We start from the raw sequence: 22,249 nt of genomic DNA, 5'->3' as shown, positions 1-22,249 counted from the left end.
GGACTCAGGGCGACGGTCCCACAGAATACAGTCATTGCTTTCCGACTGATATCTCTGCCTACAGTTATCTTCGACTAAGGCTGACGAATAGTACGCGTTCTATGATGTCGGTTATAAATATATCAACCCATGACCCTCAGAGTGAGCGATATGAAAGCCCCTTTCAGCGCCGTACTAATTACAAATTTCAAGCCTTTAATGGGACTAGCCTGCGTCGTTTAGTCTGTCGAACATAAAATGTGACTAAAGGTTAGATGCACGAATTGAAGCGAGGAAGAAAAACGTCTTTTCATCCTTTTTTTTCGGTCCTGTGGTACTCTTTGAAATCGAACTTACGGTGGTCATTCTATTTGAAAGGGAGAGGAAACACGCCGGGACATCTTATCGGGAACACGATTACAGGCAACGAAATTATCAACCACTACAGGTCAATTCTCAGCCCGGTATAAGACTTCGTCATTTTGAATTCACATGCAAGCAAGATAGGAGAGAGAGAGAGAGAGAGAGAGAGAGAGAGAGAGGGAGGGAGATAGAAACAGAGAGAGAGGTGGAAGAAGAGGAAGAGAACGAGGGTCTCAAGTACAAACGACGTGGGAATAGTAGACGCTGGAGGAAAGAGTGAGCCAGCAGCGAGGGAAGAAGGAGGAAGAAAACAAAAAATAAAAATGAAAAAAGTATTCCAAGGAAAGACGGCGGAGTTCAATGACTAAACCATGGGTCTAAAACCGTTTGACAACTGCACAGCTGCAAGTGTTCAGCACATGTTGCACGAGCCTTCCGTTCGGCCTCACTTTCTCTCTGCCTCCATAGAGCTATTTTCTGTAGAACACTTGATTATATAGGCTTAAAGCACGAGTCGAGAATTTGCATAACTTTTCCTATTAATTTGAAAGAAGGATAAGACAATCTTTTCTCGATGTATCTCGTATAACGAAATTGAAAGACATTGATGCCTTGCGGCAACATGGTGGAAGATTCCTGAAGAGCAAATCAATTTGAGACGCAGAACATGAAGGGAGGGGGAAGATATTTTTTGCCAGGCTGAGGGATGAACGTTAATTCCCCTGTGAACTGGGTGATTATAAGTATTTGCCAAAAGTGAATGAATAATGTAATCCTCCGCCTCCACCTCGCGGCTAGGGTTTCGAGTCTTCTTGTGAAGCGAGAGCCACTAGAAGATAATGGCTTCCTGGAAGGCCGGGGTGAGGCCTTGTATGATCAGGGAGCAAGACCGTTCCCGCAGATATCTCGGAGGGACTCTTCTCTCTGATTGGTTGGTGAGGGGCTGGAAGGAAGGGAGACCCTCCCGGCTATCCTTTCAGCCGGTCCGTAAACCCCGCGTTTCAAACGTCCGCAGTCCCCCTTCAGGGATCCGCTTCGTCATTTCTTTGTCCTCAGGAGCTCCTCGGGCCGCAAAGCTCCCGTCGTTAAAATCGTGCCGCGATTTGTTTTGTGGTAAAATGATTACTGGTGATTTTTCGAACGGTATTTTCTGTCCTCGGACATAGATTTAGTGGCTTTGGGTATTGATAATACCGGAACGAAGTATCGGAGTTAATTTTGAACCATAGTCTCTCATAATCAGGAGAAGAAAGCTGATGAGAGACTCGCAGAGTTGCGACAAATAAATATTAAACTACTTCGACAAAATGGTTCGGCTTCAAGGATTCATCTGTGCTCTCTTTGTTGTTATGGTCGCAGTGATGGCAGGTGCGTACTGGTGTTTACCTTTCTGTGAAAACTATGCAGTACATTAATTTTCTCATCCAAAGCATCAAGCCTGTCTGATCTTTTCAAATTGTAGCTCCTGCTGCTGCTCAGCGTCCCTATGGCAGAATCCGAGGACCGCAGAGAAGTAATAATGTCATTTTTACTGAAAGCATGTATTTAATACCGTTATCATTTAGTATTATGAATTGACGGGCTATTAGTTCCGTTTGAAAATTTCGATGGAGCTCTCAAAGTCATCTGATGATGTGCGTTACTACCGATTAACAGCTGTGATTAACAGACGTATTCAAAAATGTCCAACTTAAGAATAATAATGTTTCACTTGAACAGTTCATTTCCTAGTGTCTCATTCAAAGAGCTCGATAAATTTTTATTCCACTTTGTAGCCTAACAAAATCTTGGTTGAAAAACTTATAAAGCAATTTGGTGTTTCTGAAACTAAGAAAAACAACAACTATAAAACACAATAAAAAGCACTGCACTGGTTTATATTTGTCATCTTAACCTTGATTTGGCTCTGCTGTTTATTCTTTTTTTTTATTTTTAAAAACTGATAGCTGATTAAATACTGTTCAAAAGGATACCCAGTAAAGAATCTACGCCCTTGCGACGAAGGACCATGCTATCCGGCGACTGGAAATTTACTAATTGGTCGAGAGAACAGACTGACAGCATCGTCGACCTGTGGATTAAACGGACCGGAAAGATTCTGCATAGTGTCCCATCTGAAAGAGAGGAAAAAGTGTTTCTATTGTAACGCCGCGATTCGTAAGCAACGACACAACGTGGAGAACATCACATACACTCATAGCCCTCGGTTAGTATTATCTGTAAACACTAAGCCAGTGTAGAATTTAACTTCGTAATTAAACATGAACGCATTTTTCAGAACCCTTGGCGACTCTTGGTGGCAATCGGAGAATGGAGTTGAAAATGTCACTTTACAATTGGATTTGGAGGCAGAATTTCACTTTACGCATATTATAATAAGGTTTCAGACCTTTAGACCGGGGGCCATGTTGATCGAGCGATCATCAGATTACGGCAAAACGTGGCGTGTTTACAAATACTTCGCCCATAATTGCGAGCAGACATTTCCTCATGTACCAACTCACGTGCCCCAAAAATTAAACGACGTTGTCTGTGACTCGCGTTACTCAACCGTCGATCCGTCGACTGACGGCGAAATAATCTTCAGGGTATTGTTGCCCAATGTGCAGATCGACAATCCCTATTCTCAGGAAGTGCAAAACCTTCTGAAAATGACCAATCTGAGAATAAACTTCACGAGGCTTCTCACTCTCGGTGACGACTTGTTGGACAATCGGGCTGAGATCAAAGAAAAGTATTACTACGCTATAAAAGACATGGCTGTTCGAGGATCCTGCTCGTGCTATGGACACGCCTCGAGGTGCTTGCCTCTGCCTGGTATACCTAACCGCCAGGACATGGTTCACGGACGCTGTGAATGCACGCACAACACTAAGGGACTGAACTGTGAAATGTGCGAAGACTTTTATAACGACCTACCTTGGAAACCGGCGGCTGGAAAACAGACCCATGCCTGTAAGAAGTGTAACTGTAACAATCACGCCACCAGTTGTCACTTCGACCGAGCCACCTACGACAGAACTGGCAGAGTTTCCGGCGGTGTCTGTGACGATTGTCAGCATAATACGCAGGGACAGAACTGCGAGATTTGCAAACCGTTTTACTACCATGACTTCACCAGAGATATCAGTGACCCTGAAGCCTGCCAACGTAAGTCCAAATCCATTCTGCATTCACATGCTGCATTGTTCTTAACATATTCCGCTATCGGTGGCTCACTTGGAAATTAAATTTTCCACAGCTTGCGATTGTGACCAACTTGGTTCGTTGGACGACGGCATTTGCGACCCTCTGACCGATATGTTGACTGGTCAGGAATCAGGCCGCTGCCATTGCAAGCTGAACGTGGAAGGGCGTCGCTGTGACCGCTGTAAAGCTGGATTCTGGAACTTTAGTTCAGAGAATCCAGAAGGCTGTCAAGGTATGCTACCACGCTAGATTAGTCGGTGTTGAAATCATAACACGTTCTGAACTTTTCACAGCCTGCTCTTGTCATGCACTCGGCACGGTTGATTTATATGGGTGTGACGTGTCCTCTGGAAAATGCACTTGCAAGCCATACGTAATTGGTCGCGATTGTGATCAGTGCTACCCAGAGTTTTGGGGCCTCTCCGATGACCGAGAAGGCTGCAAGCCGTGCGACTGTGATCTTGGAGGTGCTTATGATAACTTATGTGACGTAGTAACTGGCCAGTGCAGCTGTAGGGCACATATCGACGGCAGAACTTGCAATGAACCGGAGCAGAACCATTACACAGTTGCTCTAGATTATCTGATTTACGAAGGAGAACGAAGCAAAACCAATGTGAGTTCTTCGCAGTTGTTTGGTTGTTTATTCCAGATCGGAACTTGTTTTTTTTTTTTTTTTTGTGTGATCAGAATGTGAACTCATTTTACAGAAAAGCCAAATCGTGATCCGAGAACCATATCGTGATGGTAGAACCAATACCTGGACCGGACCAGGTTTCATAAGAGCCTTTGAAGGTTCGACGTTGGAGTTCACGATCGACGATGTAGTGAAGTCCATGGAATATGACATAGTCTTACGTTACGAGTCCGAGGTCCCGGGTATTTTAGAAGAAGCTCAGATATTTGTCGAACGAGAGGAAGACGTGGACCCTGAAGGGGCATGTGCTAATTGGGAACCGGAAGATGACGAACTGTATATTCGGCTTCCGGTGAACTCGCGGAGCGCCGTTGCGGTACCGTCAGTGTGTCTTGAGAAAGGGAAAAAATACATTGTAGTCCTCCAGTTCAAGAATTCGTATGACCGTGTAGGCGGCCCCACAGCTTCAATACTGATTGACTCTGTAAGAAAATATTGACTACCTACGTTTAGTTTGAGGTTTGTTACCAAAAACATCTGAGGAATTCATGAATTAAAATTTCTAGATCGTCCTGATGCCCAAAGTGGAAGGTATCCCGTTCTTCGCGGGTTCTCCACCCAGCGAAATGCGGAGACAAGACTTCGAAAGGCGACATTGCGACGAGATATTTTACAATGTTATCCCATCCGGGGAAACTAACGAGGTTGACATTTGTGCGCAGTACCGCAAAAGCATCGGTTATTTTATCTTCGATGGAGCACCCTGTGAGTATTAAGGACGTAATCTGACTTTTCTAATCTATTTCCCTATTTGAGTTGTCGAACGTTTGATGCAGCCTGCGAGTGTAATCCGACGGGATCCAACAGTCTGCTGTGTGACCAATACGGAGGCTCGTGTCCGTGCAAGCCAAACATTGTTGGTCGACGTTGCGATCGTTGTGCTCCTGGGACATATGGGTTTGGTCCAGCTGGTTGCGTGCCATGCGACTGTGACAGCGTCGGCGCTGAGGATAATTTCTGCGATTTTGAGACAGGGAGGTGCAAGTGTAGGCCAAACACGTACGGAAGAACATGCGGCGAGTGTGATCCTGGCTTTTGGAACTTCCCACACTGCGAGCGGTGCAAGTGCAACGGTCACGCCCAGACCTGCGATTCGGTGACGGGGGCTTGTCACGACTGCCAGGACTTCACAACTGGTCACCAGTGCGATAGATGTGCCGTAAAGTATTACGGAGACCCTCAAATCGGGGTTGACATTCCATGCAGGCCTTGTCCTTGTCCGGGAACTTGGGACTCCGGCCATTCGTTCGCTGACAGGTGTTCTCTAGACCCCGTCACGTTAGACGTGGTGTGCGAATGTTACGAAGGATACGCCGGAGCCAGGTGTGACATTTGCGCTGAAAACTACTTTGGTAGTCCCGATGTGCAAACGGGAAGATGCGTGCCCTGTGACTGCAACAACAACACCGATCTGTCGCAACCAGGGAATTGCAACCCGCACACTGGACGCTGTCTCCAATGTTTGTACGACACTGACGGACCAAATTGTCAAATCTGTAAGCCCAACTTTTACGGTGACGCGCTGAAACAGGATTGCAAGGAGTGCGGATGCAACGTCCTCGGCACCAACTTCCGCGACGGTCACTGCAATCATCGTGATGGACAGTGTCCATGTCTGCCGAAGGTCACTGGTCAGTACTGTGATACCTGCGTAGAAAACCACTGGAGAATTGCCAGCGGAGAAGGCTGCGATCCGTGCGATTGCGACGTGATTGGAAGCGTGTCAGAAAAATGTAACGAGTATGACGGTACCTGCCAATGTCGCTCTGGCTTTGGAGGAAGGCAGTGTAACCAGTGCGAAACGAATCACTGGGGCAATCCCAACATCGAGTGTCTGCCGTGCGAGTGTAACCTCATCGGATCATCCACTCAACAGTGTGACAGGGAAACTGGGGCCTGCATATGTCTGGCTGGAATTGGAGGCGTCAAGTGCGACCACTGCGACCGTGGGTACCTTGGAGTTGCTCCGAGCTGCATTCCGTGTGGCGAATGTTTTAAAAACTGGGATCTGACGCTGAGTGGTTTGAGCAACAGAACATACGATGTCATAGACGCAGCATCGAAAATTCAGAAGATTGGAACAGCCGGAATTTACAGTCAGGAATTTGATAATATGGACGAAGTACTGATGGGGGTTCGAGAGCTCGTCAACAAGACGAGCGTCACGGCCGAGGACCTTCTCGAGCTCGTTGATTTTGCCAATAATCTCAACAACACAGTTTCCTTCTCGAACGCCATTCTCGACGAAGTCGACAACTACATTGGATCCATCAGTCAGCGGGTCAGTCTCGGTGAAGTGGCTCTTCAGAACATGAAGAACCGAACGGTTAGCTTGATCGAAGCCGCTGCTGAGCTCAAAGAGAACGCTACAGTCTTGCAGGAGGCCGATGTCTACGGTGCTCTGAACCTAACTCACCAAATGGCGAAGCAATCGGACCAGGCAGAAGCGCTGGCCAGTAGTTCAACGACCGCTTTAGCGGACGCTGACAGATATCAGAAGAACACTGAAAACTTGCTTGCCAAGCGGTCAGAGTCTTTCACTGACAAGCTCAATGAGAACGATAATTCCCTGAAGAGACTCAAAGGTGAACTCGACGAATTCAACCAGCTGATTCCCGACCTCAATCTAGCCATGTGTGGAGCTAGTGTCGACGAATGCGACGAACTATGCGGGGGTGCTGGCTGCGGTTTTTGTGGTGGTCTTTCTTGCGATGACGGTGCAGTTACGGAGGCAGAAAGGGCCTTGGATCTTGCCAAGCAGCGAGCTGCCGGGATAAGGAAACACAAAGACGAAAGCGAACAGTTGCTTAGAAACGTAAGATTGTTTTCGCTTATTTTCCTTCGACTTTCCGAGTCGAAATTACCGTCTAATATAAACCCTACATAGGAGCTCCTAGGTAGGGTTTAAAGATTGTACCTACAGTAAATTCTATTTCAATGGAATGTCAGACCCTACTTTGACGCTAAAAATGTCCGGAATTTCCTGATTTACTAAGCTTAGGCTCGAAGTTGCGTCTCTTCGGAATCATTGTGAACACTTGACTGTCGCTGTAATAATATATCCATAGAGAAGGAGTTACGGGTCCAATGTAGGAGCTATAGATTGAATAGCGTCAACATAGGTTCAATAGTATACTGAGAACGCCAAAGTAGGGTTTGGGACTTCAATTTCTAGGAGTTAGAGGGTCAATGTAGGATTTCTAGGTTCGGTTTGCTTCAAAGTAGGCTCGTACGAACCTTGGTAGGGTCAAATGTAGGTTCTAAATTTCAACTTGGGTTTGTTCTACTGATTTCTTATGTCTTTTACCGATTTCTGTTTAGATGACGCAAATGAAAGATGATGCTGTAGCCGCGAAACATCTCGCTCAACTCGGCCTGAATGCTGCATTCGAGACTTACAACTTCTCGAGTAACTTCACGAAAAATCTGGAAAACCTCTACAGCAGAATATCTAATAGCCTGAACGAAGAACAACCGACTCCAGCGATGGTGAAAGACTTGGCTGAAAAGGTGCTGGAGAAAAACATAAAGTTGAACCCAGACGAGATCAAGGACCTGGCTGACAGCATAAGAAGCATCGTCGGTTCGCTGACGGATTCTGAGAAGATCCTCGAGGATGCTGCGGAAGATTTGGAGTTAGCTGAAATTCTGCGAGACGAGGCAGTGAGGGCTAAGGATTCGGCTGTCGCGCAGAGTACGCGGGCTGGAAACATAGTCGTGTTTTTAACAGAGGCGGAAATCGCTGCGGAAGACGCACAGTTGGCCATAGACGAGATCGAGCGACACATAACCCTGTCCCATAATGATTTGACCGATATACTGATCGAGATTGATGCGGTTGCGGAAAAGGCTGACAACACTACTGCAGAAATTGACGATTTGGACAGGCGTTTGACCGAGCTTCAGACTCAGATCGTAAAAAATGACTTTATATTGACGCAAGAAATCGGTTCAGAGATCGGCGACGTCACGGTTGAGGCTGAGAACACGAGAATGAAGACTAAAAAATTGGTTCAAGAATTCGAAGTGGCGAATCAAGCGGTGAGGCTCAAGGCCGAAAAGAGTGAGGGAAAAATTTCTAGGTCGAAACTACTTCTGCAACGGGCTTCTGAGCTCGCTGCTGACACGACTACCAAATTTAAGGACATTAATGGAATGGAAGGATCCTTCGCAGAGAACGAGAAAACCCTGACTGATCTCATGTCCGAGGTCGAGTCCCTCACGCGTCAAATGGAAAAACACTTGAACCACATTCAGCACAAGTCACAGACCTATGCTCAGTGCTCGACGTAGGCGAAGGATAGAATATCAGGCTTCGCGGTAACTTCAGTTTGAGAGACTGAGCTTTCGCCTAAGAACAGGTATTAATCAAAACGTTATAACTGGCGGGTTATTTACTCCGTGATCGAAGTATTTGCGATCTGAACTTTCGAAAAGATATTTCTTAACATTTCTAGAAACGTTCTCTAGGAACAAAACCAAAGTGGACAAGTGCCTTATATTTTAGACTATAAGATTGTTGTAAATAATTATTATATAATACCTGAATTGCTGAAACCAAAAATCATGAGACTTGTATATCTGAGAATTTACGCATCGCGTGTATCCGTGTAATAGTTTAGTTTGTTGCGTTTATAATTCTCGAATATATTTATTCGTCAAGCTATATTCAGCTACTGTAACAAAAGAGCTGCTATGATAGTTGAATAAAAGTAAAAGTTGAATTGATAATCAGAGGAATTCGGTAGTATTTGTCATTTATCGCACCGCGGAAAATGAAATCGAATTCTCGCGACGAAAATTGAAGAGTGTGAACCTGCTTTAAAATAAACAGCACGTGGTTTCCAAGCGCGCCTACTTCCTGTTGGTTGAAGTTTGTGTCTTGCAGTCTAGAGGCTATCTGAACCGGAGTTACACACAGATAACAACCCACGCGTTCTTCCTTCGCTCACAACAGCTTCGATTCATTGCTTTGCCATGAGTTGAATTATTATTCTACAATGTAATGAATAAATACTTGCCGTCAGCCCGATTTGAAACTACTTATTACCGATCTGACTCCAAGAGAATTTAATTGCATTCATTTTGTTGGTTAAACGAAATGAGAATATGTGAATATAGGTGATTGAATGCATTTAGCAGGTATAAATTTTCTTCATTGCTCGTTTTTCGTCAAAAGAAATGTCTGTCCGGTGCATGCAACGACTTGACGTAACGAAATTTTTTAACGCCAACTGAATTTCAGCTTTTAAACCGTTGTCACAATCCGATCCTTCTCTTGAATGCATCATCTGGCGCACTACATACGTCGATAAGAGTGTGAGTTATCTGCAGAAGCATTGCAACAACTGCGACGATAAGAAAGTTCGATATGATTTCGAAGAAATGAAAGCAATTCAGTATAACAGTTTTGAATGAATATCGCTTATTTATAACGTACATTGAGTCGCTTTCAGCTCCTTAGATTTTTTCTTCACTAAAATACCGTGGAGATCTTCACTCTAGACTCGCATACACGAATCAAACTTGAAGTCTTGTAGGTGAATCGAGTGTCTATGCTCGTATACCGATTGATAAGCTCACTGCCGAGCATGGAATATATGTGTGATAGAATAAAAATAACAAGTAAAATGGAAATAAAGGTCATGGGACGGAGCATAAGATCATCTTGACGAAATAGTTCATTGCTCTAACTACACGCTCGCTTCTTTGTGGGTTGAAAAATACTCGCGACTGAGGAAGAAACTAGGAAAATATAATTCATGATCGAATCAATATTAATCACAGCAATTATTTAGTTCTGAACATTTCATTGAGGCAGAAGGAAATTAAAACACCTGCAGCACGTATCACGAGGTCTTGAAATTCACCCCGCGTCGCCTCAACTATCGTTTTCATATTTGGCACCTGCCTCGAAGCTTCTGTAAATGTAGCCATCTTTTTTTTTATCCTAGCTAAGAGTCGTTTACTCGCGGCAAGGTTAAAATTCCGAATTTAAAACGTTCCGAAAGCGCCGAATTCCGAATTTTTTGGTGGCGAAAATTAAAATAAAGAATTCAAACTTTGACGAAAAATCACCGCTTTGATTTTTCGATATTTTAACTTGAATTATCGGAAGTTTGCATTTCGGAACCTTGAGCCGTCAACTTTCCGACCATTCGAGCTTTGTTGTTTCTTCAAAGTTTGATTTCCTTACTTCAAGTTTCGCTACAAAATAATTCTAAATTAGGCGCTTTCGGAACTTTTCAAATCCGGAACTTCAACCCCGCCCCATTTACTCGTTCAATTATCCTACTTCAGTTTTTTCTCTCTGGTAAATTGTCGCCTCGGAATTTTTTTGCGAAATTGAATTGCTTCGGTTTTCCTCTCATTTCACTGATGAAAAAAACCCAAACAGCCAGTAGTTATTCGATCTTAAATCTTCTTTTAAGAGTTCTTAAATCTTTGAATAAGCCGCGGGTTGCAACTGCATATTCGAAAAATCTTTTCACTCGCGAGAAGCCTGCAGTAAGATATAATAAGCCGAGTTCTCTAAATTTAGATCCGACGCTTTCTTACACGTTCTTAGCGTACGCGGGGCACGCAAACGTATAGACTCGACTTCAACTAAATCGAATGATTAATCCGAACTAGCACACAGTTTCCTCTGTCAATAAGGCGCGATAAATTTTATACATATATTTATGATTTCTCGTCCTCGCGTGGGATAAAACAAAACTGTTATACTTTTGAGGCGAATCTCTGCAGACGTTCAAGCAATTCGCGGAAATAATCGCCGACGGTGTCAATCCGAGTCAAAGTTATGATCCAACGAACTGTACGAACGATTCAAGCGATTTCTCGCAATGTTATTCGCACAATCTCTCGCTTCTTCCATCAGCAATTCTTCTCCAAGTCCCGAGCGCGCCTTAACGGCTTCGCTCTGTTCTGGAACGCGTTTGAATCGCAGGCGGGACTGTACCGTGTGTAGGTACGTAAGAGATGACGATTCTCACACACGCGTCGAGTCGAGCACGCCGACATGTTGGTGGTCGACGGCTAGCCAGCCTCTCAAGAGTCAGAGTAGTGGAAAGAAAGATTAGGAGAGAAGCAAGAGAAGTTACCGAGGAAGAAGCTAAATTCCCGCTCGCAACACCGCGGCAAGAGTCAATTTACGAGACTGAGACACAGCGCAGGATGGATAGAAAAATCGCGATCCCTCACGTTTTAGATTTTCAATGATCAAATTTTCCATTACTATAGATGAAAAAATACAGACTAGAAAAATTTTGCGAGCTCTAGCATATCGTGATTTAATTTTACGCTCTTTCACGCAACTTTACGCACCATCGATCATCCGTGAGGAAACAATATTGATCGTATTTTCAGAGTCGACGAACAACAAAGACACGTTCATCAGTTTTCTTGTCATTCTTTGCCTCGTGTATGGGAAATTATTCTTATTTATTTATTTTATTTTTTTTTTCATAAAAATATCCGAGGGTAAATCGGATAACTTTATAAAATACCTGTTTTTGGCTGTAATCGATCCAGATCGCAGTTTTCGTGATCTTCACGAAAGAATCAAAATTCTTTTATCAAAAATTAAAATAATTTTTCAATCTTTTATTACAGTAATAAAGTTAGTTTTCATTCTGTAGTTATTTTTTCATTCTTTTTTTTCAAGTTACTGCAATTTAAAGTAAAAACTTTAAAGTCAATTTGCAGGAAGATATTTTGCAATCTCTGTGAATTTTTTCGAACACAAAAATGCAAATTGCAGATCAGAGTAACTTCATGAATTACTTGAAATGTTGCATTCAATTCTTATTCCTTTTTCTGCAATTCTCCCGATTAACCCATTCGCTTTTTTGTACACTGTACAAATAACAATCTTGATTTTCGGTTTTTACGATTCTCTCGAGGTATACTGCACGTTAAATAATTGTCAAGTATATGAAATGAAGATAAAATCTTCTGAAAAATCGCAAATTTTGAAGAAAAAAATTAACTCAACTTCTGTAACGTGTCCGAAACATCTCAAGATCCTCCAAAAACTGTTTCATTACTCAGATAAAGTCATTTTGAGTAAATATTGTCATTTTAAAGTGAACGGGGTTCAACACAACAAATGCCGACAGTGATAAAGAAAAAAAAAAAAATCAGGCCACGAACAGTTTCTTTCCACAATCCGAAAAGGAGACATTCAATCGAAGAAACAATTGATTTATCTATTAAATAACTGCGTCACTTTGAATCGAAGTGCGAAGCAGACGCGTAGACGTAAAAGGCGTGGATGGAAATATAACCGAGCAATTTAACCGATGTACCCGATGGCTGGTACAAACTCCCGGTAACTTTCCCCGCTGGAGATTTTAAGCCTCATCCAGTCCCCTCAGCCCCCTCAACGGAGGCAATGCTGGCTGCAGCTCACTCGGCAGAAGCGAATCGCTTCTGGAGGTATTCGCTCTGGCAGCGTCGGAGCCTCCGTCCTTTGACCGTGTATTTCTGAGTTCCGCTGCTGATACCGGATTTTTTTTTCCTCGGTATTCAGTGCGATATCCCTTCCCCTCGCCCATTCGTGCCGCAGAAATATAGTTTACCCAAATCCCCTAAAGCTGGGCCCAAAAGCCCGCCCGATTATATTGGATTATCTTCACCGCATATCGTCTCCGAACCAGGTGAGTTCAGTGTCTACTATACTTACTTATACTATGTGCAACACCATTTTTGGAATCCTTCAGAATCATTCACAGACACGTTGTTTCCCTTTCTCGTCGTGTTTTTTTTTTTTTTTCTTTTCTTTTTAGATTCTTTATTCACTACCATCAGTCGGCTGGTTCCAAATTTCTTGTGACAATTATTATCAGCCACATTTTATCGCTACGAATTGCGAATTTTTTCTCACTCTGTTTGGCAAGTAGTAAAAAAAAAAAAGAATTTCTTACGCACGATTATTTACCGCGTAAAACACCGCGAGTTTTAAACTTTTACACGTCTCTTGTTTCCATAAATGATCACGTCTATTACAGTTTTTTTGTTTTATATTAATCACATAAATAGTGTGTACATGTCGCTGTTTGAGACTAACACTTGACGCGAGTCTCGTTACAGAAATCGGTACGCGTTTGAAAGTTATCGGTTTATCGATAGATCGAAGTTTACGAATTTCTATTCAATTCTATAGTTAATATCGAGAATCGTCCAGTAACGCAGATTTTGAAAATTAGTCGAGAGTTAACCATCAGCAGTAATCGTAAACCATTACAAAGAATTGCAATTTAAAAATAATGTTCAGCAAATTTGCTATCGCTTCTGTACAGCGACCAAGTGCTGACAGTTGATTTATTCGTTTTTTTCCCATCTCGTGAACGCCAAGAACAGAAGAGATAAGTTTTTAAATGACTACTAATTGTCATATATTTTCTTATCCTGGTCATAGCGGAACAGATAAATGGGGACAGTAGTTTGCTAACGAAGGCAGGCAGTGCTTGAGTGTTGGAAGAGAGAGAAAAAAAAAAAAAAACAACTCGCCACGATGGTTCGGCCAAATCAGCTCATCGCCATTGTTTTTGGATTATTTCTGGTTATACTAGCAGGTAAAGTGTGTTTATAAAAATTAAAATGGAAGTACAAATATTTGTTAGCTCTTCGAAAATTTCGGTACAAATTTCCTGGACGTTTAATTAGGACATTGAAAGTAAAGATACAATTCTGAATCCGGAAAAAATAACGCTTAGAAAGAATCGTGCATCTGCTCAACCTCGCAGTAATTCTGTACAACGCTGATAATTCAGAGTTTACATCGCGACTGACTTGGTCGATACTACGATGACCTGGTAACCTCGCGATCTTTCATCAGCGATTGAGGAACTATCTTTCGTTTTTTATTTTCGCTGAAAAGTAGTATCGTTAGTGTGGTAAGATATAAAAATTGCCAGGTCCGCGAAATTTTAAAAATTAACGGGGATTCCCCGAACTGCCATCACTGATCACGTTATCCAATCCGAGATGCGATGTACTTTGGATGCTGATCAATTTCAAGCGAACTTTTCCTCTTTTTAAGATACGACGAGCCCTCCTTACTACCGACGAGTATCGAACAGAGTGCAATCGAGACCAGGTAATCACCTTGTTGTTTTTATACAATAAATAAATATAAAAAAAAAAAAACCAATCATTTCAACTGTCCATGAAAATTCCCTGAAAAATGGTGAGCTGTAAAGCTGTTGTAGAAACCGTGCAGAGAGGAGATATGTCGCCGTCAGAAGCTTTCGGCAAGAATCAGTATAGTTGGAGCCGGGTGACGACAATGAGGCCCAGAGGTAGCTCGATCACAGCACACTGCACAACAACACGCCATAATTTCCAAATCGATGTACACTAACCGAAACAGTTCAATTTTCAGCACACTTTTCAGATAACACGATACATTGTGTCTAACTCGGGTTAAGGTTCAAGGCATAACATGTTAAGACACGACGAACAAATAATAAATTTTGGTGTGGAGCTGATACTGGGAATTTTTAGCTAATCAATAATTCATTTCTTATTTGTAAGCAAATTGTAACCTGACACTACATTTTCCCTAGTGAAATTCGTCGGTACATCTTTGTCAAGATTCGATAGTAATCTTTTTTCACGTTCTCGCAGGTGTGCTTCTAAAGAAACCTCAACCCTGCGAAGTTGGCTCGTGTTATCCAGCTACTGGAGATTTGTTAATCGGGCGAGAAAATCGAATCCGTGCTTCGTCTACCTGCGGTTTAAAAGGACCTGAAAGATACTGCATAGTTTCTCACCTTCAGGATAGGAAAAAATGTTTCTTTTGTGACAAAAGAATCCCAAAGCAGCAACACGGGGTTGAAAATATTGTCCACAAATACCAGCCAAAGTCAGTTATTTTAATTATTGATTGATTGTTGTCTCTCTGAGAGAGTTGATTGTTGTATTGTTGTATTGTTGTTCCTCAACGCTGATCGATCTCTTGTATTCCAGCCATCGCGCTGCAGAGACTTGGTGGCAGTCGGAAAATGGTGTGGAAAATGTCACACTGCAGCTGGACCTGGAAGCGGAATTCCATTTCACCCACATAATCATAAAATTCAAGACGTTCAGACCAGCTGCAATGTTGATCGAACGTTCTTACGACTTTGGCAAGACCTGGCAGGTGTACAAATACTTTGCCTATAACTGCCAGCAGTCATTCCCTGGCGTGTCGACGAAGGCATCTCGGAACTTGACGGATGTCGTGTGCGAATCGCGATATTCCAACGTTGCTCCATCAGAAGGTGGTGAGATAATCCACAGAGTGCTGCCACCGAACCTGCAAATCGACAACCCGTACTCGAAGGAAGTTCAGAATCTTTTGAAAATGACCAACTTGCGGATCAACTTCACAAGGCTGCACACTTTGGGTGACGACTTGTTGGACAACCGTGCAGAGATACGAGAGAAGTATTACTACGCCATAAAAAACATGTGGGTTCGAGGATCCTGCTCGTGCTACGGACACGCGTCGAGGTGTCTACCCTTGCCCGGAATACCCGAAAGGCAGGACATGGTTCATGGCCGTTGTGAATGTACGCACAACACCAAGGGACTGAACTGTGAATATTGCGAGGACTTCTTCAACGATTTACCGTGGAAACCTGCGGTTGGAAAGCAAACCAGTGCCTGCAAGATGTGCAACTGTAACAATCACAGTCAAAGTTGTCATTTCGACGAGGCCGTCTTCGAGCGATCTGGAAGAGTTTCCGGCGGTGTTTGTGACGACTGTCAGCATAACACTCGTGGGCAAAATTGTGAACAGTGCAAGCCATTCTTCTACCATGAGTCCAGTAGAGATATGACTGACGCTGAAGCTTGCCAACGTGGGTTGTCGTCAGATATTGTTAATCTTTTGGTTGTTTAACTTATATAGATTTTGTTTTGTAGCCTGTGACTGCGATCCCTCCGGTTCCTTGGATGATGGAATATGCGACTCACGCACTGACGAGTTAAGTGGTGATGAATCTGGCCGGTGTCACTGCAAGGCCAACGTTGAAGGCAGACGGTGTGACAGATGTAAGAATGGATTCTGGAAATTCGACTTTAACAACCCGGACGGATGTCAAGGTGAGATTCTCAATTCCCCGTGACAATCGAGAGCGCAGACCATCGTTCTAACCATGACTTTACCGATTTCCTCAGCGTGTACCTGCAATACTGTCGGAACGATCGGTAACCAAGGGTGCAACATGCTGACGGGCGAATGCACCTGTAAGCGTTACGTAACCGCACGTGACTGCAGTCAATGTCTCCCAGAATATTGGGGTCTTTCCGAGGAACAAGACGGCTGTAAGCCATGCGATTGTGACCTTGGTGGAGCCTACGACAATTTCTGTGATGTCGTGACAGGCCAGTGCCGCTGCAGGCGTAACATAGGTGGGCGAACCTGTAATGAGCCAGAGCAAAGTTACTACACTGTTTCCTTGGATTTCCTCATTTACGAAGGAGAGAATAGTCGAGCATCCAGCGTAAGGATCTGTACTTTTTTGTCTCAGGAGAACGAGGCGAGTGTTGATATTTTATCTAATAATGAAACGTTGTTTGCAGAACTGTCAGATTGTGATCAGAGAGCCCTACCGTGACGGGAGAAACACCACGTGGACTGGCAGTGGGTTCATCAGAGCTTACGAGTTCTCAAACTTGACCTTCGTTATAGACGACATCGTGAAAACCATGGAGTACGACATAGTCGTGCGATATGAACCTGAGATCGCAGGGCCCTGGCAGAAAGTGCGAATCTTTATCGAAAGGGACGGTCCAGTCGACCCTGACGGACCCTGTAGAAATTGGCAGCCTTCTGATGACCGTGTCACAATGCAGCTCTATCCTGACAGACATAGTGCCGTTGCAATTAGAAACGCCTGTTTGGAATCAGGAAAGAGATACATCGTACATTTGACTTTTGATGCATACGATCAACGTTACCAAACACCGTCGGCATCTATTCTAATTGATTCGGTACAGAAATTTCGAAGCTTTGTTCGTTGAAGATTGTTCTATGCTGATGTTTGAACCAGTAACGATTTGTCCATATTTTAGATCACGTTGATCCCTAGACCAGAGAGCATACCGGTCTTCAGTGGATCCCCACTTGCGGAAGTGCGCCGCCAAGAATACGAAGCTTACCGATGCGGTGATATGTTTTACGACTTGTACGATAGGGACCAACAGATTTCCGATATCTGCAAACAGTATCAGTATATCATTGGGACGTATGTGTTCGACGGTGGTCATGGTAAGTATTCAGTAAAGGACCCTTGAACTGAACGTCAGAGTTTGATGATTAATCGTATATGCTTTCTCCAGCATGTGAATGTAACCTGACTGGGTCACACAGTCTGCTTTGCAATCAATTCGGAGGCAGATGTTCCTGCAAAACAAACGTGATCGGTCGTCGATGCGATAGTTGCGCACCTGGAACCTACAATTTTGGACCAGAAGGCTGTAAGCCGTGCGACTGTGACGCCGTGGGAGCGTTGGACAACTTCTGCAACGTTGAGACGGGGCGGTGCACTTGTCACCCGAACACGTACTCCAGAACGTGCGGCCTGTGTCAACCAGGCTTTTGGAACTTCCCACACTGCAGACGATGCGAGTGCAACGGTCATGCCGACAGCTGCGACTCGAAGACGGGAGCTTGCATAAACTGCCAGGACTCAACGACGGGCCACAACTGCGACATGTGCATAGCGACATTCTACGGTGACCCACGTATCGGCGTCGACATCCCTTGCAGGCAGTGTCCATGTCCGGGCGCCATAGCATCGGGTCATTCATATGCAGACAGCTGCTCACTGGATTCCATAACTCAAGACGTGGTTTGCGAATGCTACGAAGGTTACGCCAGTCCGAGATGTGAAACCTGCGACGATAACTACTATGGAAACCCAGATGTTCCCGGTGGCAGTTGCACGCCATGCGATTGTAGCAATAACACTGACCCGGCTCGACCGGGCAACTGCGATCCGAAGACCGGGGAATGCCTCCAGTGTTTGTTTGACACCGCTGGCTCACACTGCCAGATTTGCAAGCCGCAATATTACGGCGATGCCTTAGAGAAAAACTGCAAATTCTGCGAGTGTAATGTACTTGGTACAGATCAGAGCGCGGGCCCCTGTAATCACCGATCGGGACAGTGTCCGTGTCTCCCGCATGTCATGGGTCAGTTCTGTGACCACTGCGAAGAGAACCATTGGCGAATTGCAAGCGGAGAAGGCTGCGATCCGTGCAAATGTGACGCGATTGGAAGTATTTCGGACAAATGTAACGAGTACGATGGAACTTGCGAGTGCAGGCCAGGTTTCGGTGGAAGGCAGTGTAACGAGTGCCAGAAGAATCACTGGGGCGATCCGAATATTGAATGTAAAACTTGCGAGTGCAGTTCCCTTGGTTCAGCCACGCCGCAGTGTGACAGACAAACCGGGGCTTGCGTGTGCTACGAAGGTATCGGGGGCGTAAAGTGCGACCACTGTGATCGAGGCTACCTCGGTTTTGCTCCGACCTGCCGCCCTTGCGGAGAATGTTTCGATAATTGGGACATGACCCTTCAAGGAGTGAGGAATCGGACAAGCAATGTAATCACAGATGCTTCGAGAATCAAAAAGGTTGGTATAACCGGATTCTACACGTCCGAGTTCGATCAAATGGACGACTCGTTGAACCAAGTCAAGGCTCTGGTGAGCGATACCAGCGTAAGAGGACAAGACCTGGAAAAATTGAGCGACATGGCGGCGGATCTGAAAAACAACATTCAGGCATCTCAGATGTGGCTTGACGAGCTCGACAACCTCCAGGACAGTATTAGTCAACGAGTGCATCTCGCCGACGCGGCCCTTAAAAACATGAGGAATAGGACGGACAATCTGCATCAAGACGCTGCGCAGTTGAAGAAGGACGCAACGAAGTTACAAGAGGCTAACGTGCAGGGGGCTCTGAACGTCACCGTTGAAATGGCCGAGCAATCGAACGAGGCTGAAAGAATGGCCAATGGTACATTGAACACCTTGGCCGAGGCTGAGCGGTACCATACGAACACGGAAAATTTCCTCAGTAAGAATTCCCTCAGCTTCAAGGAGGCCACGGATCAAAACAAGGAGTCCATTGCTCGGCTTGGCGACCAGGTGACCACCATAAAATCCATGCTGCCTGATTTAAACCTTGAAGTTTGCGGAGAGCGCGTCACTGAGTGTAGTTCACTGTGCGGTGGAGCTGGATGTGGTTCTTGTGGAGGATTGTCTTGTGATGCTGGAGCCGTAGCAAAAGTCAACTTGGCACTGGATCTGGCCGATAAGCAAACAGCGGCGATCAAGAATCATCGGGATAAAGCTGAGCAACTACTGAGGAGCGTAAGTAACTGATTGCCGATAACTATTCGCGATTATGAAGCGTTTAAGATTTCTCGTTAACAATTAATTTTCTTCTCTCTGATCGCAGATGTCTCAAGTACAACAAGAAGCAATCGCAGCAAGATCGAACGCTCAAGATGCGTTCAACCATGCCTTGTCCGTAAGGAATAAGACGGACGGATTGTCCGCCGATTTGACAGCGCTCACCGACAGGATGTGGAATTTCCTTACGGAGGAACAATCAACCCCAGCTGAGGTCAGAGACCTGGCGAAGAAGGCATTGAGTAAAAACATTCACTCGAATCCAGAACAGATCAAGGAACTCGCGCAGAACATATCCTTGATGGTTGGGTCGCTGACGAATCCCGAGAAAATCATCGCCGAAGCAGCCGATGGTTTGAGGCGGGCTAACCAACTGAGAGAACGAGCCAACGCTACGAAGAACGAGGCGATAGCCAAGGAAGTGCAAGCCGAAAAGATAACCAAGCTATTGACTGACGCTCAGTCGGCTCAGGACAATGCTGACAATGCTGTAAGAAAGGCAACGGACGATATTACTCAGTCCCAAGCGCACTTGACCACGATTATTCAGGGAATGAAAATGGCCAAGGACACGGCCGGCAAATTAACCGCGAGCGTCGGCGCCTTGGATTCGAGACTCGAGAATCTTCAGACTCAGCTGATAAAGGATGACTACATACTTAACGAGGAGATTGCAAAGCAGGTTGCTGAAGTGGTACTGGAAGCTGGAACAGTCGATAACAAGACGATGAAACTGAGACAGGAGTATCAACAAGCAAAAAATTCACTGGGGAACCGAGTCGACAGGAGTAAAGGAAACATCGAGAAGGCAAAATCACTTTTGGCAAGGGCGTCTGAATTGACGGCCGATACTTCGACCAAGTTCAAGGACCTCGACGGTATGGAGATTGTGTATAAAGACAACGAGAGAAAATTGTCTAGTCTCATGGAAATCGTCGACTCTTTGACAAACGAAATGGAACAACATTTGAAGGAAATTGATACGAAGTCCATAAGGTACCGGCAATGTTCCACTTAAGCAATATTATTAATTAATACGGCATTTATAAATTAGATCACAAATCATAGAAAAAAAAAGAAGAAATTATAGAAACGAAGACAGGAAGATCGGTACGTTTGATATTTCATTCATCGTTGGTGCATACAGTTTTAAAAAATTCAATCAAATTTGCTACAATTGCAGAAATAATTCATTGAATGACGTATTGAATCTCAGCTTTCACTGCTACGAATTTGATACTTCAGAGTCAGCTTGTGAATGATTATTATTATTGTCATTACTTCCATTGTTATGCATCGAATCTGTCGGTGCACAAAATGGCCCATTATTTCATTCAGCAATGCCAAGTACGAAATAGATGTGTAAAATGAAGAAATGACGTTATGCGAATAGTGACTAGCACCTAATATAATAAATTAATATTGAATGTATAGGAACGATCAGGACTTTGAAACGACATCGTTGAGTATAAATTTTTTTATTATTTTTATAAACACTACGTTAATAATAGAAATATACAATCATGTCTACCTTGACGTACCTATACAACATATGCAAAACACATGCATATGCGTTTAATATTTTATTATTATTATAATATTATACTTTTCGATACATTATTATTATTATTATATATTGTACAGAAAAATTGTAAAGAGATGGAAAAAAAAATTGAAAAACCTAAAAACACAGTCAGTCATACTTTGTTCTGAGAAAAAATAATACAGCGGATGAAAGTAGAGGAGTTCCTCGTGTACGAGGAAGAAATAAGGAACTAAGTTGACGTCGAATTTACGGTGGTATATCCCTCTTCATTTCTGAGAATAAAAATAGAACAGTGAATTTACTGTGTCTGTTAACGATAAAATGTGATGAGGAAGAGGTAGGAGGAGGAGAAGTGGGGGAAAAAAACATGATTCGATCGCATAAACTCGGCTAGTTTAATGCGACAACGACGTGTGACAGTGTGAAAAAAAAAAAAAAGTAAAAACTGGCGCATTCACCTCTGCAGGCGGCACGAGAATAGAGGGTACAAAGCCAGCCGGTCTCTATTTTTTTCCACTCGTCATTTTCGTAGCTTCTGCCGCTCCGCATGAGCATAATACTTGTCAAACTTCCGAGTTGAGGCAGAGCGAACGACGTCGTGTGTGTGCGCAACGTGTAGCACGTAATAAGTATGCGGGATAAAGTCGAACAGCGGTAACGACATAGGCTAGAGTCTAGACTCTGGACTCTGAATGGGACTATTGTCCGCACCCCTCCGAGGTCCGGACCAATCGTGTTCAACAGAGCCCCTCATTCACTGAAATATATACGCTGCAACATCGCATTCGATGCATATCCGAGACCCACCGGCTTGCGCATAGTGGCCGATTATTTTTTCGACTGGTTAGACTTTCCCCAAAATTTCTGTCCTTTTTACCTATAACTTCAGAAGAAAACAAATAAGCGATCGTTTTCGGAATTGGTTGGAAAATTAGCCGCTGGTCGTACGAAATGTTTGAAAATACGGAAAGAAAAAAAAAAAAAAATGACGAGGTGCGTGTAACAACGAGGAAGAAAAATTTATTTATCATCATTCGCGAAGTGGGGAATATTTTTATATCT

At 44.0% G+C, this 22,249-nt stretch overlaps 2 protein-coding genes across 4 annotated transcripts; both read left to right on the top strand.

Moving 5' to 3' along the window:
- The first annotated feature begins 1,660 nt into the window (after positions 1–1,660).
- Positions 1,661–9,167, top strand: LOC124182846 (laminin subunit beta-1-like). The gene is made up of 10 exons (XM_046570600.1): positions 1,661–1,710; positions 1,805–1,855; positions 2,311–2,548; positions 2,621–3,492; positions 3,584–3,763; positions 3,825–4,147; positions 4,242–4,652; positions 4,735–4,933; positions 5,005–7,043; positions 7,550–9,167. Exons 1-10 carry the CDS (start codon positions 1,692–1,694, stop codon positions 8,519–8,521), a joined length of 5,304 nt encoding a protein of 1,767 aa, XP_046426556.1. The 5' UTR covers positions 1,661–1,691; the 3' UTR covers positions 8,522–9,167.
- A 3,465-nt stretch (positions 9,168–12,632) lies between these two features.
- Positions 12,633–21,315, top strand: LOC124182465 (laminin subunit beta-1-like). Of its 3 annotated transcripts, none has more exons than XM_046569783.1 (12): positions 12,633–12,888; positions 13,650–13,806; positions 14,274–14,330; positions 14,443–14,532; positions 14,861–15,098; positions 15,203–16,077; positions 16,142–16,321; positions 16,397–16,722; positions 16,802–17,212; positions 17,294–17,489; positions 17,561–19,599; positions 19,688–21,315. In XM_046569783.1, exons 2-12 carry the CDS (start codon positions 13,746–13,748, stop codon positions 20,657–20,659), a joined length of 5,445 nt encoding a protein of 1,814 aa, XP_046425739.1. In that variant the 5' UTR covers positions 12,633–12,888; positions 13,650–13,745; the 3' UTR covers positions 20,660–21,315. The 3 variants fall into 3 exon arrangements, with proteins under 3 accessions (XP_046425739.1, XP_046425738.1, XP_046425740.1); XM_046569782.1 differs by having other exon boundaries at positions 14,434–14,532; XM_046569784.1 differs by lacking the exon at positions 14,443–14,532.
- Positions 21,316–22,249: the final 934 nt, after the last annotated feature.

This window comes from Neodiprion fabricii, chromosome 5 (assembly GCF_021155785.1).
Source record: "Neodiprion fabricii isolate iyNeoFabr1 chromosome 5, iyNeoFabr1.1, whole genome shotgun sequence".
In the NCBI taxonomy this organism is placed as follows: domain Eukaryota; kingdom Metazoa; phylum Arthropoda; class Insecta; order Hymenoptera; family Diprionidae; genus Neodiprion; species Neodiprion fabricii.
This window is presented reverse-complemented; position numbering and strand designations above follow the sequence as displayed.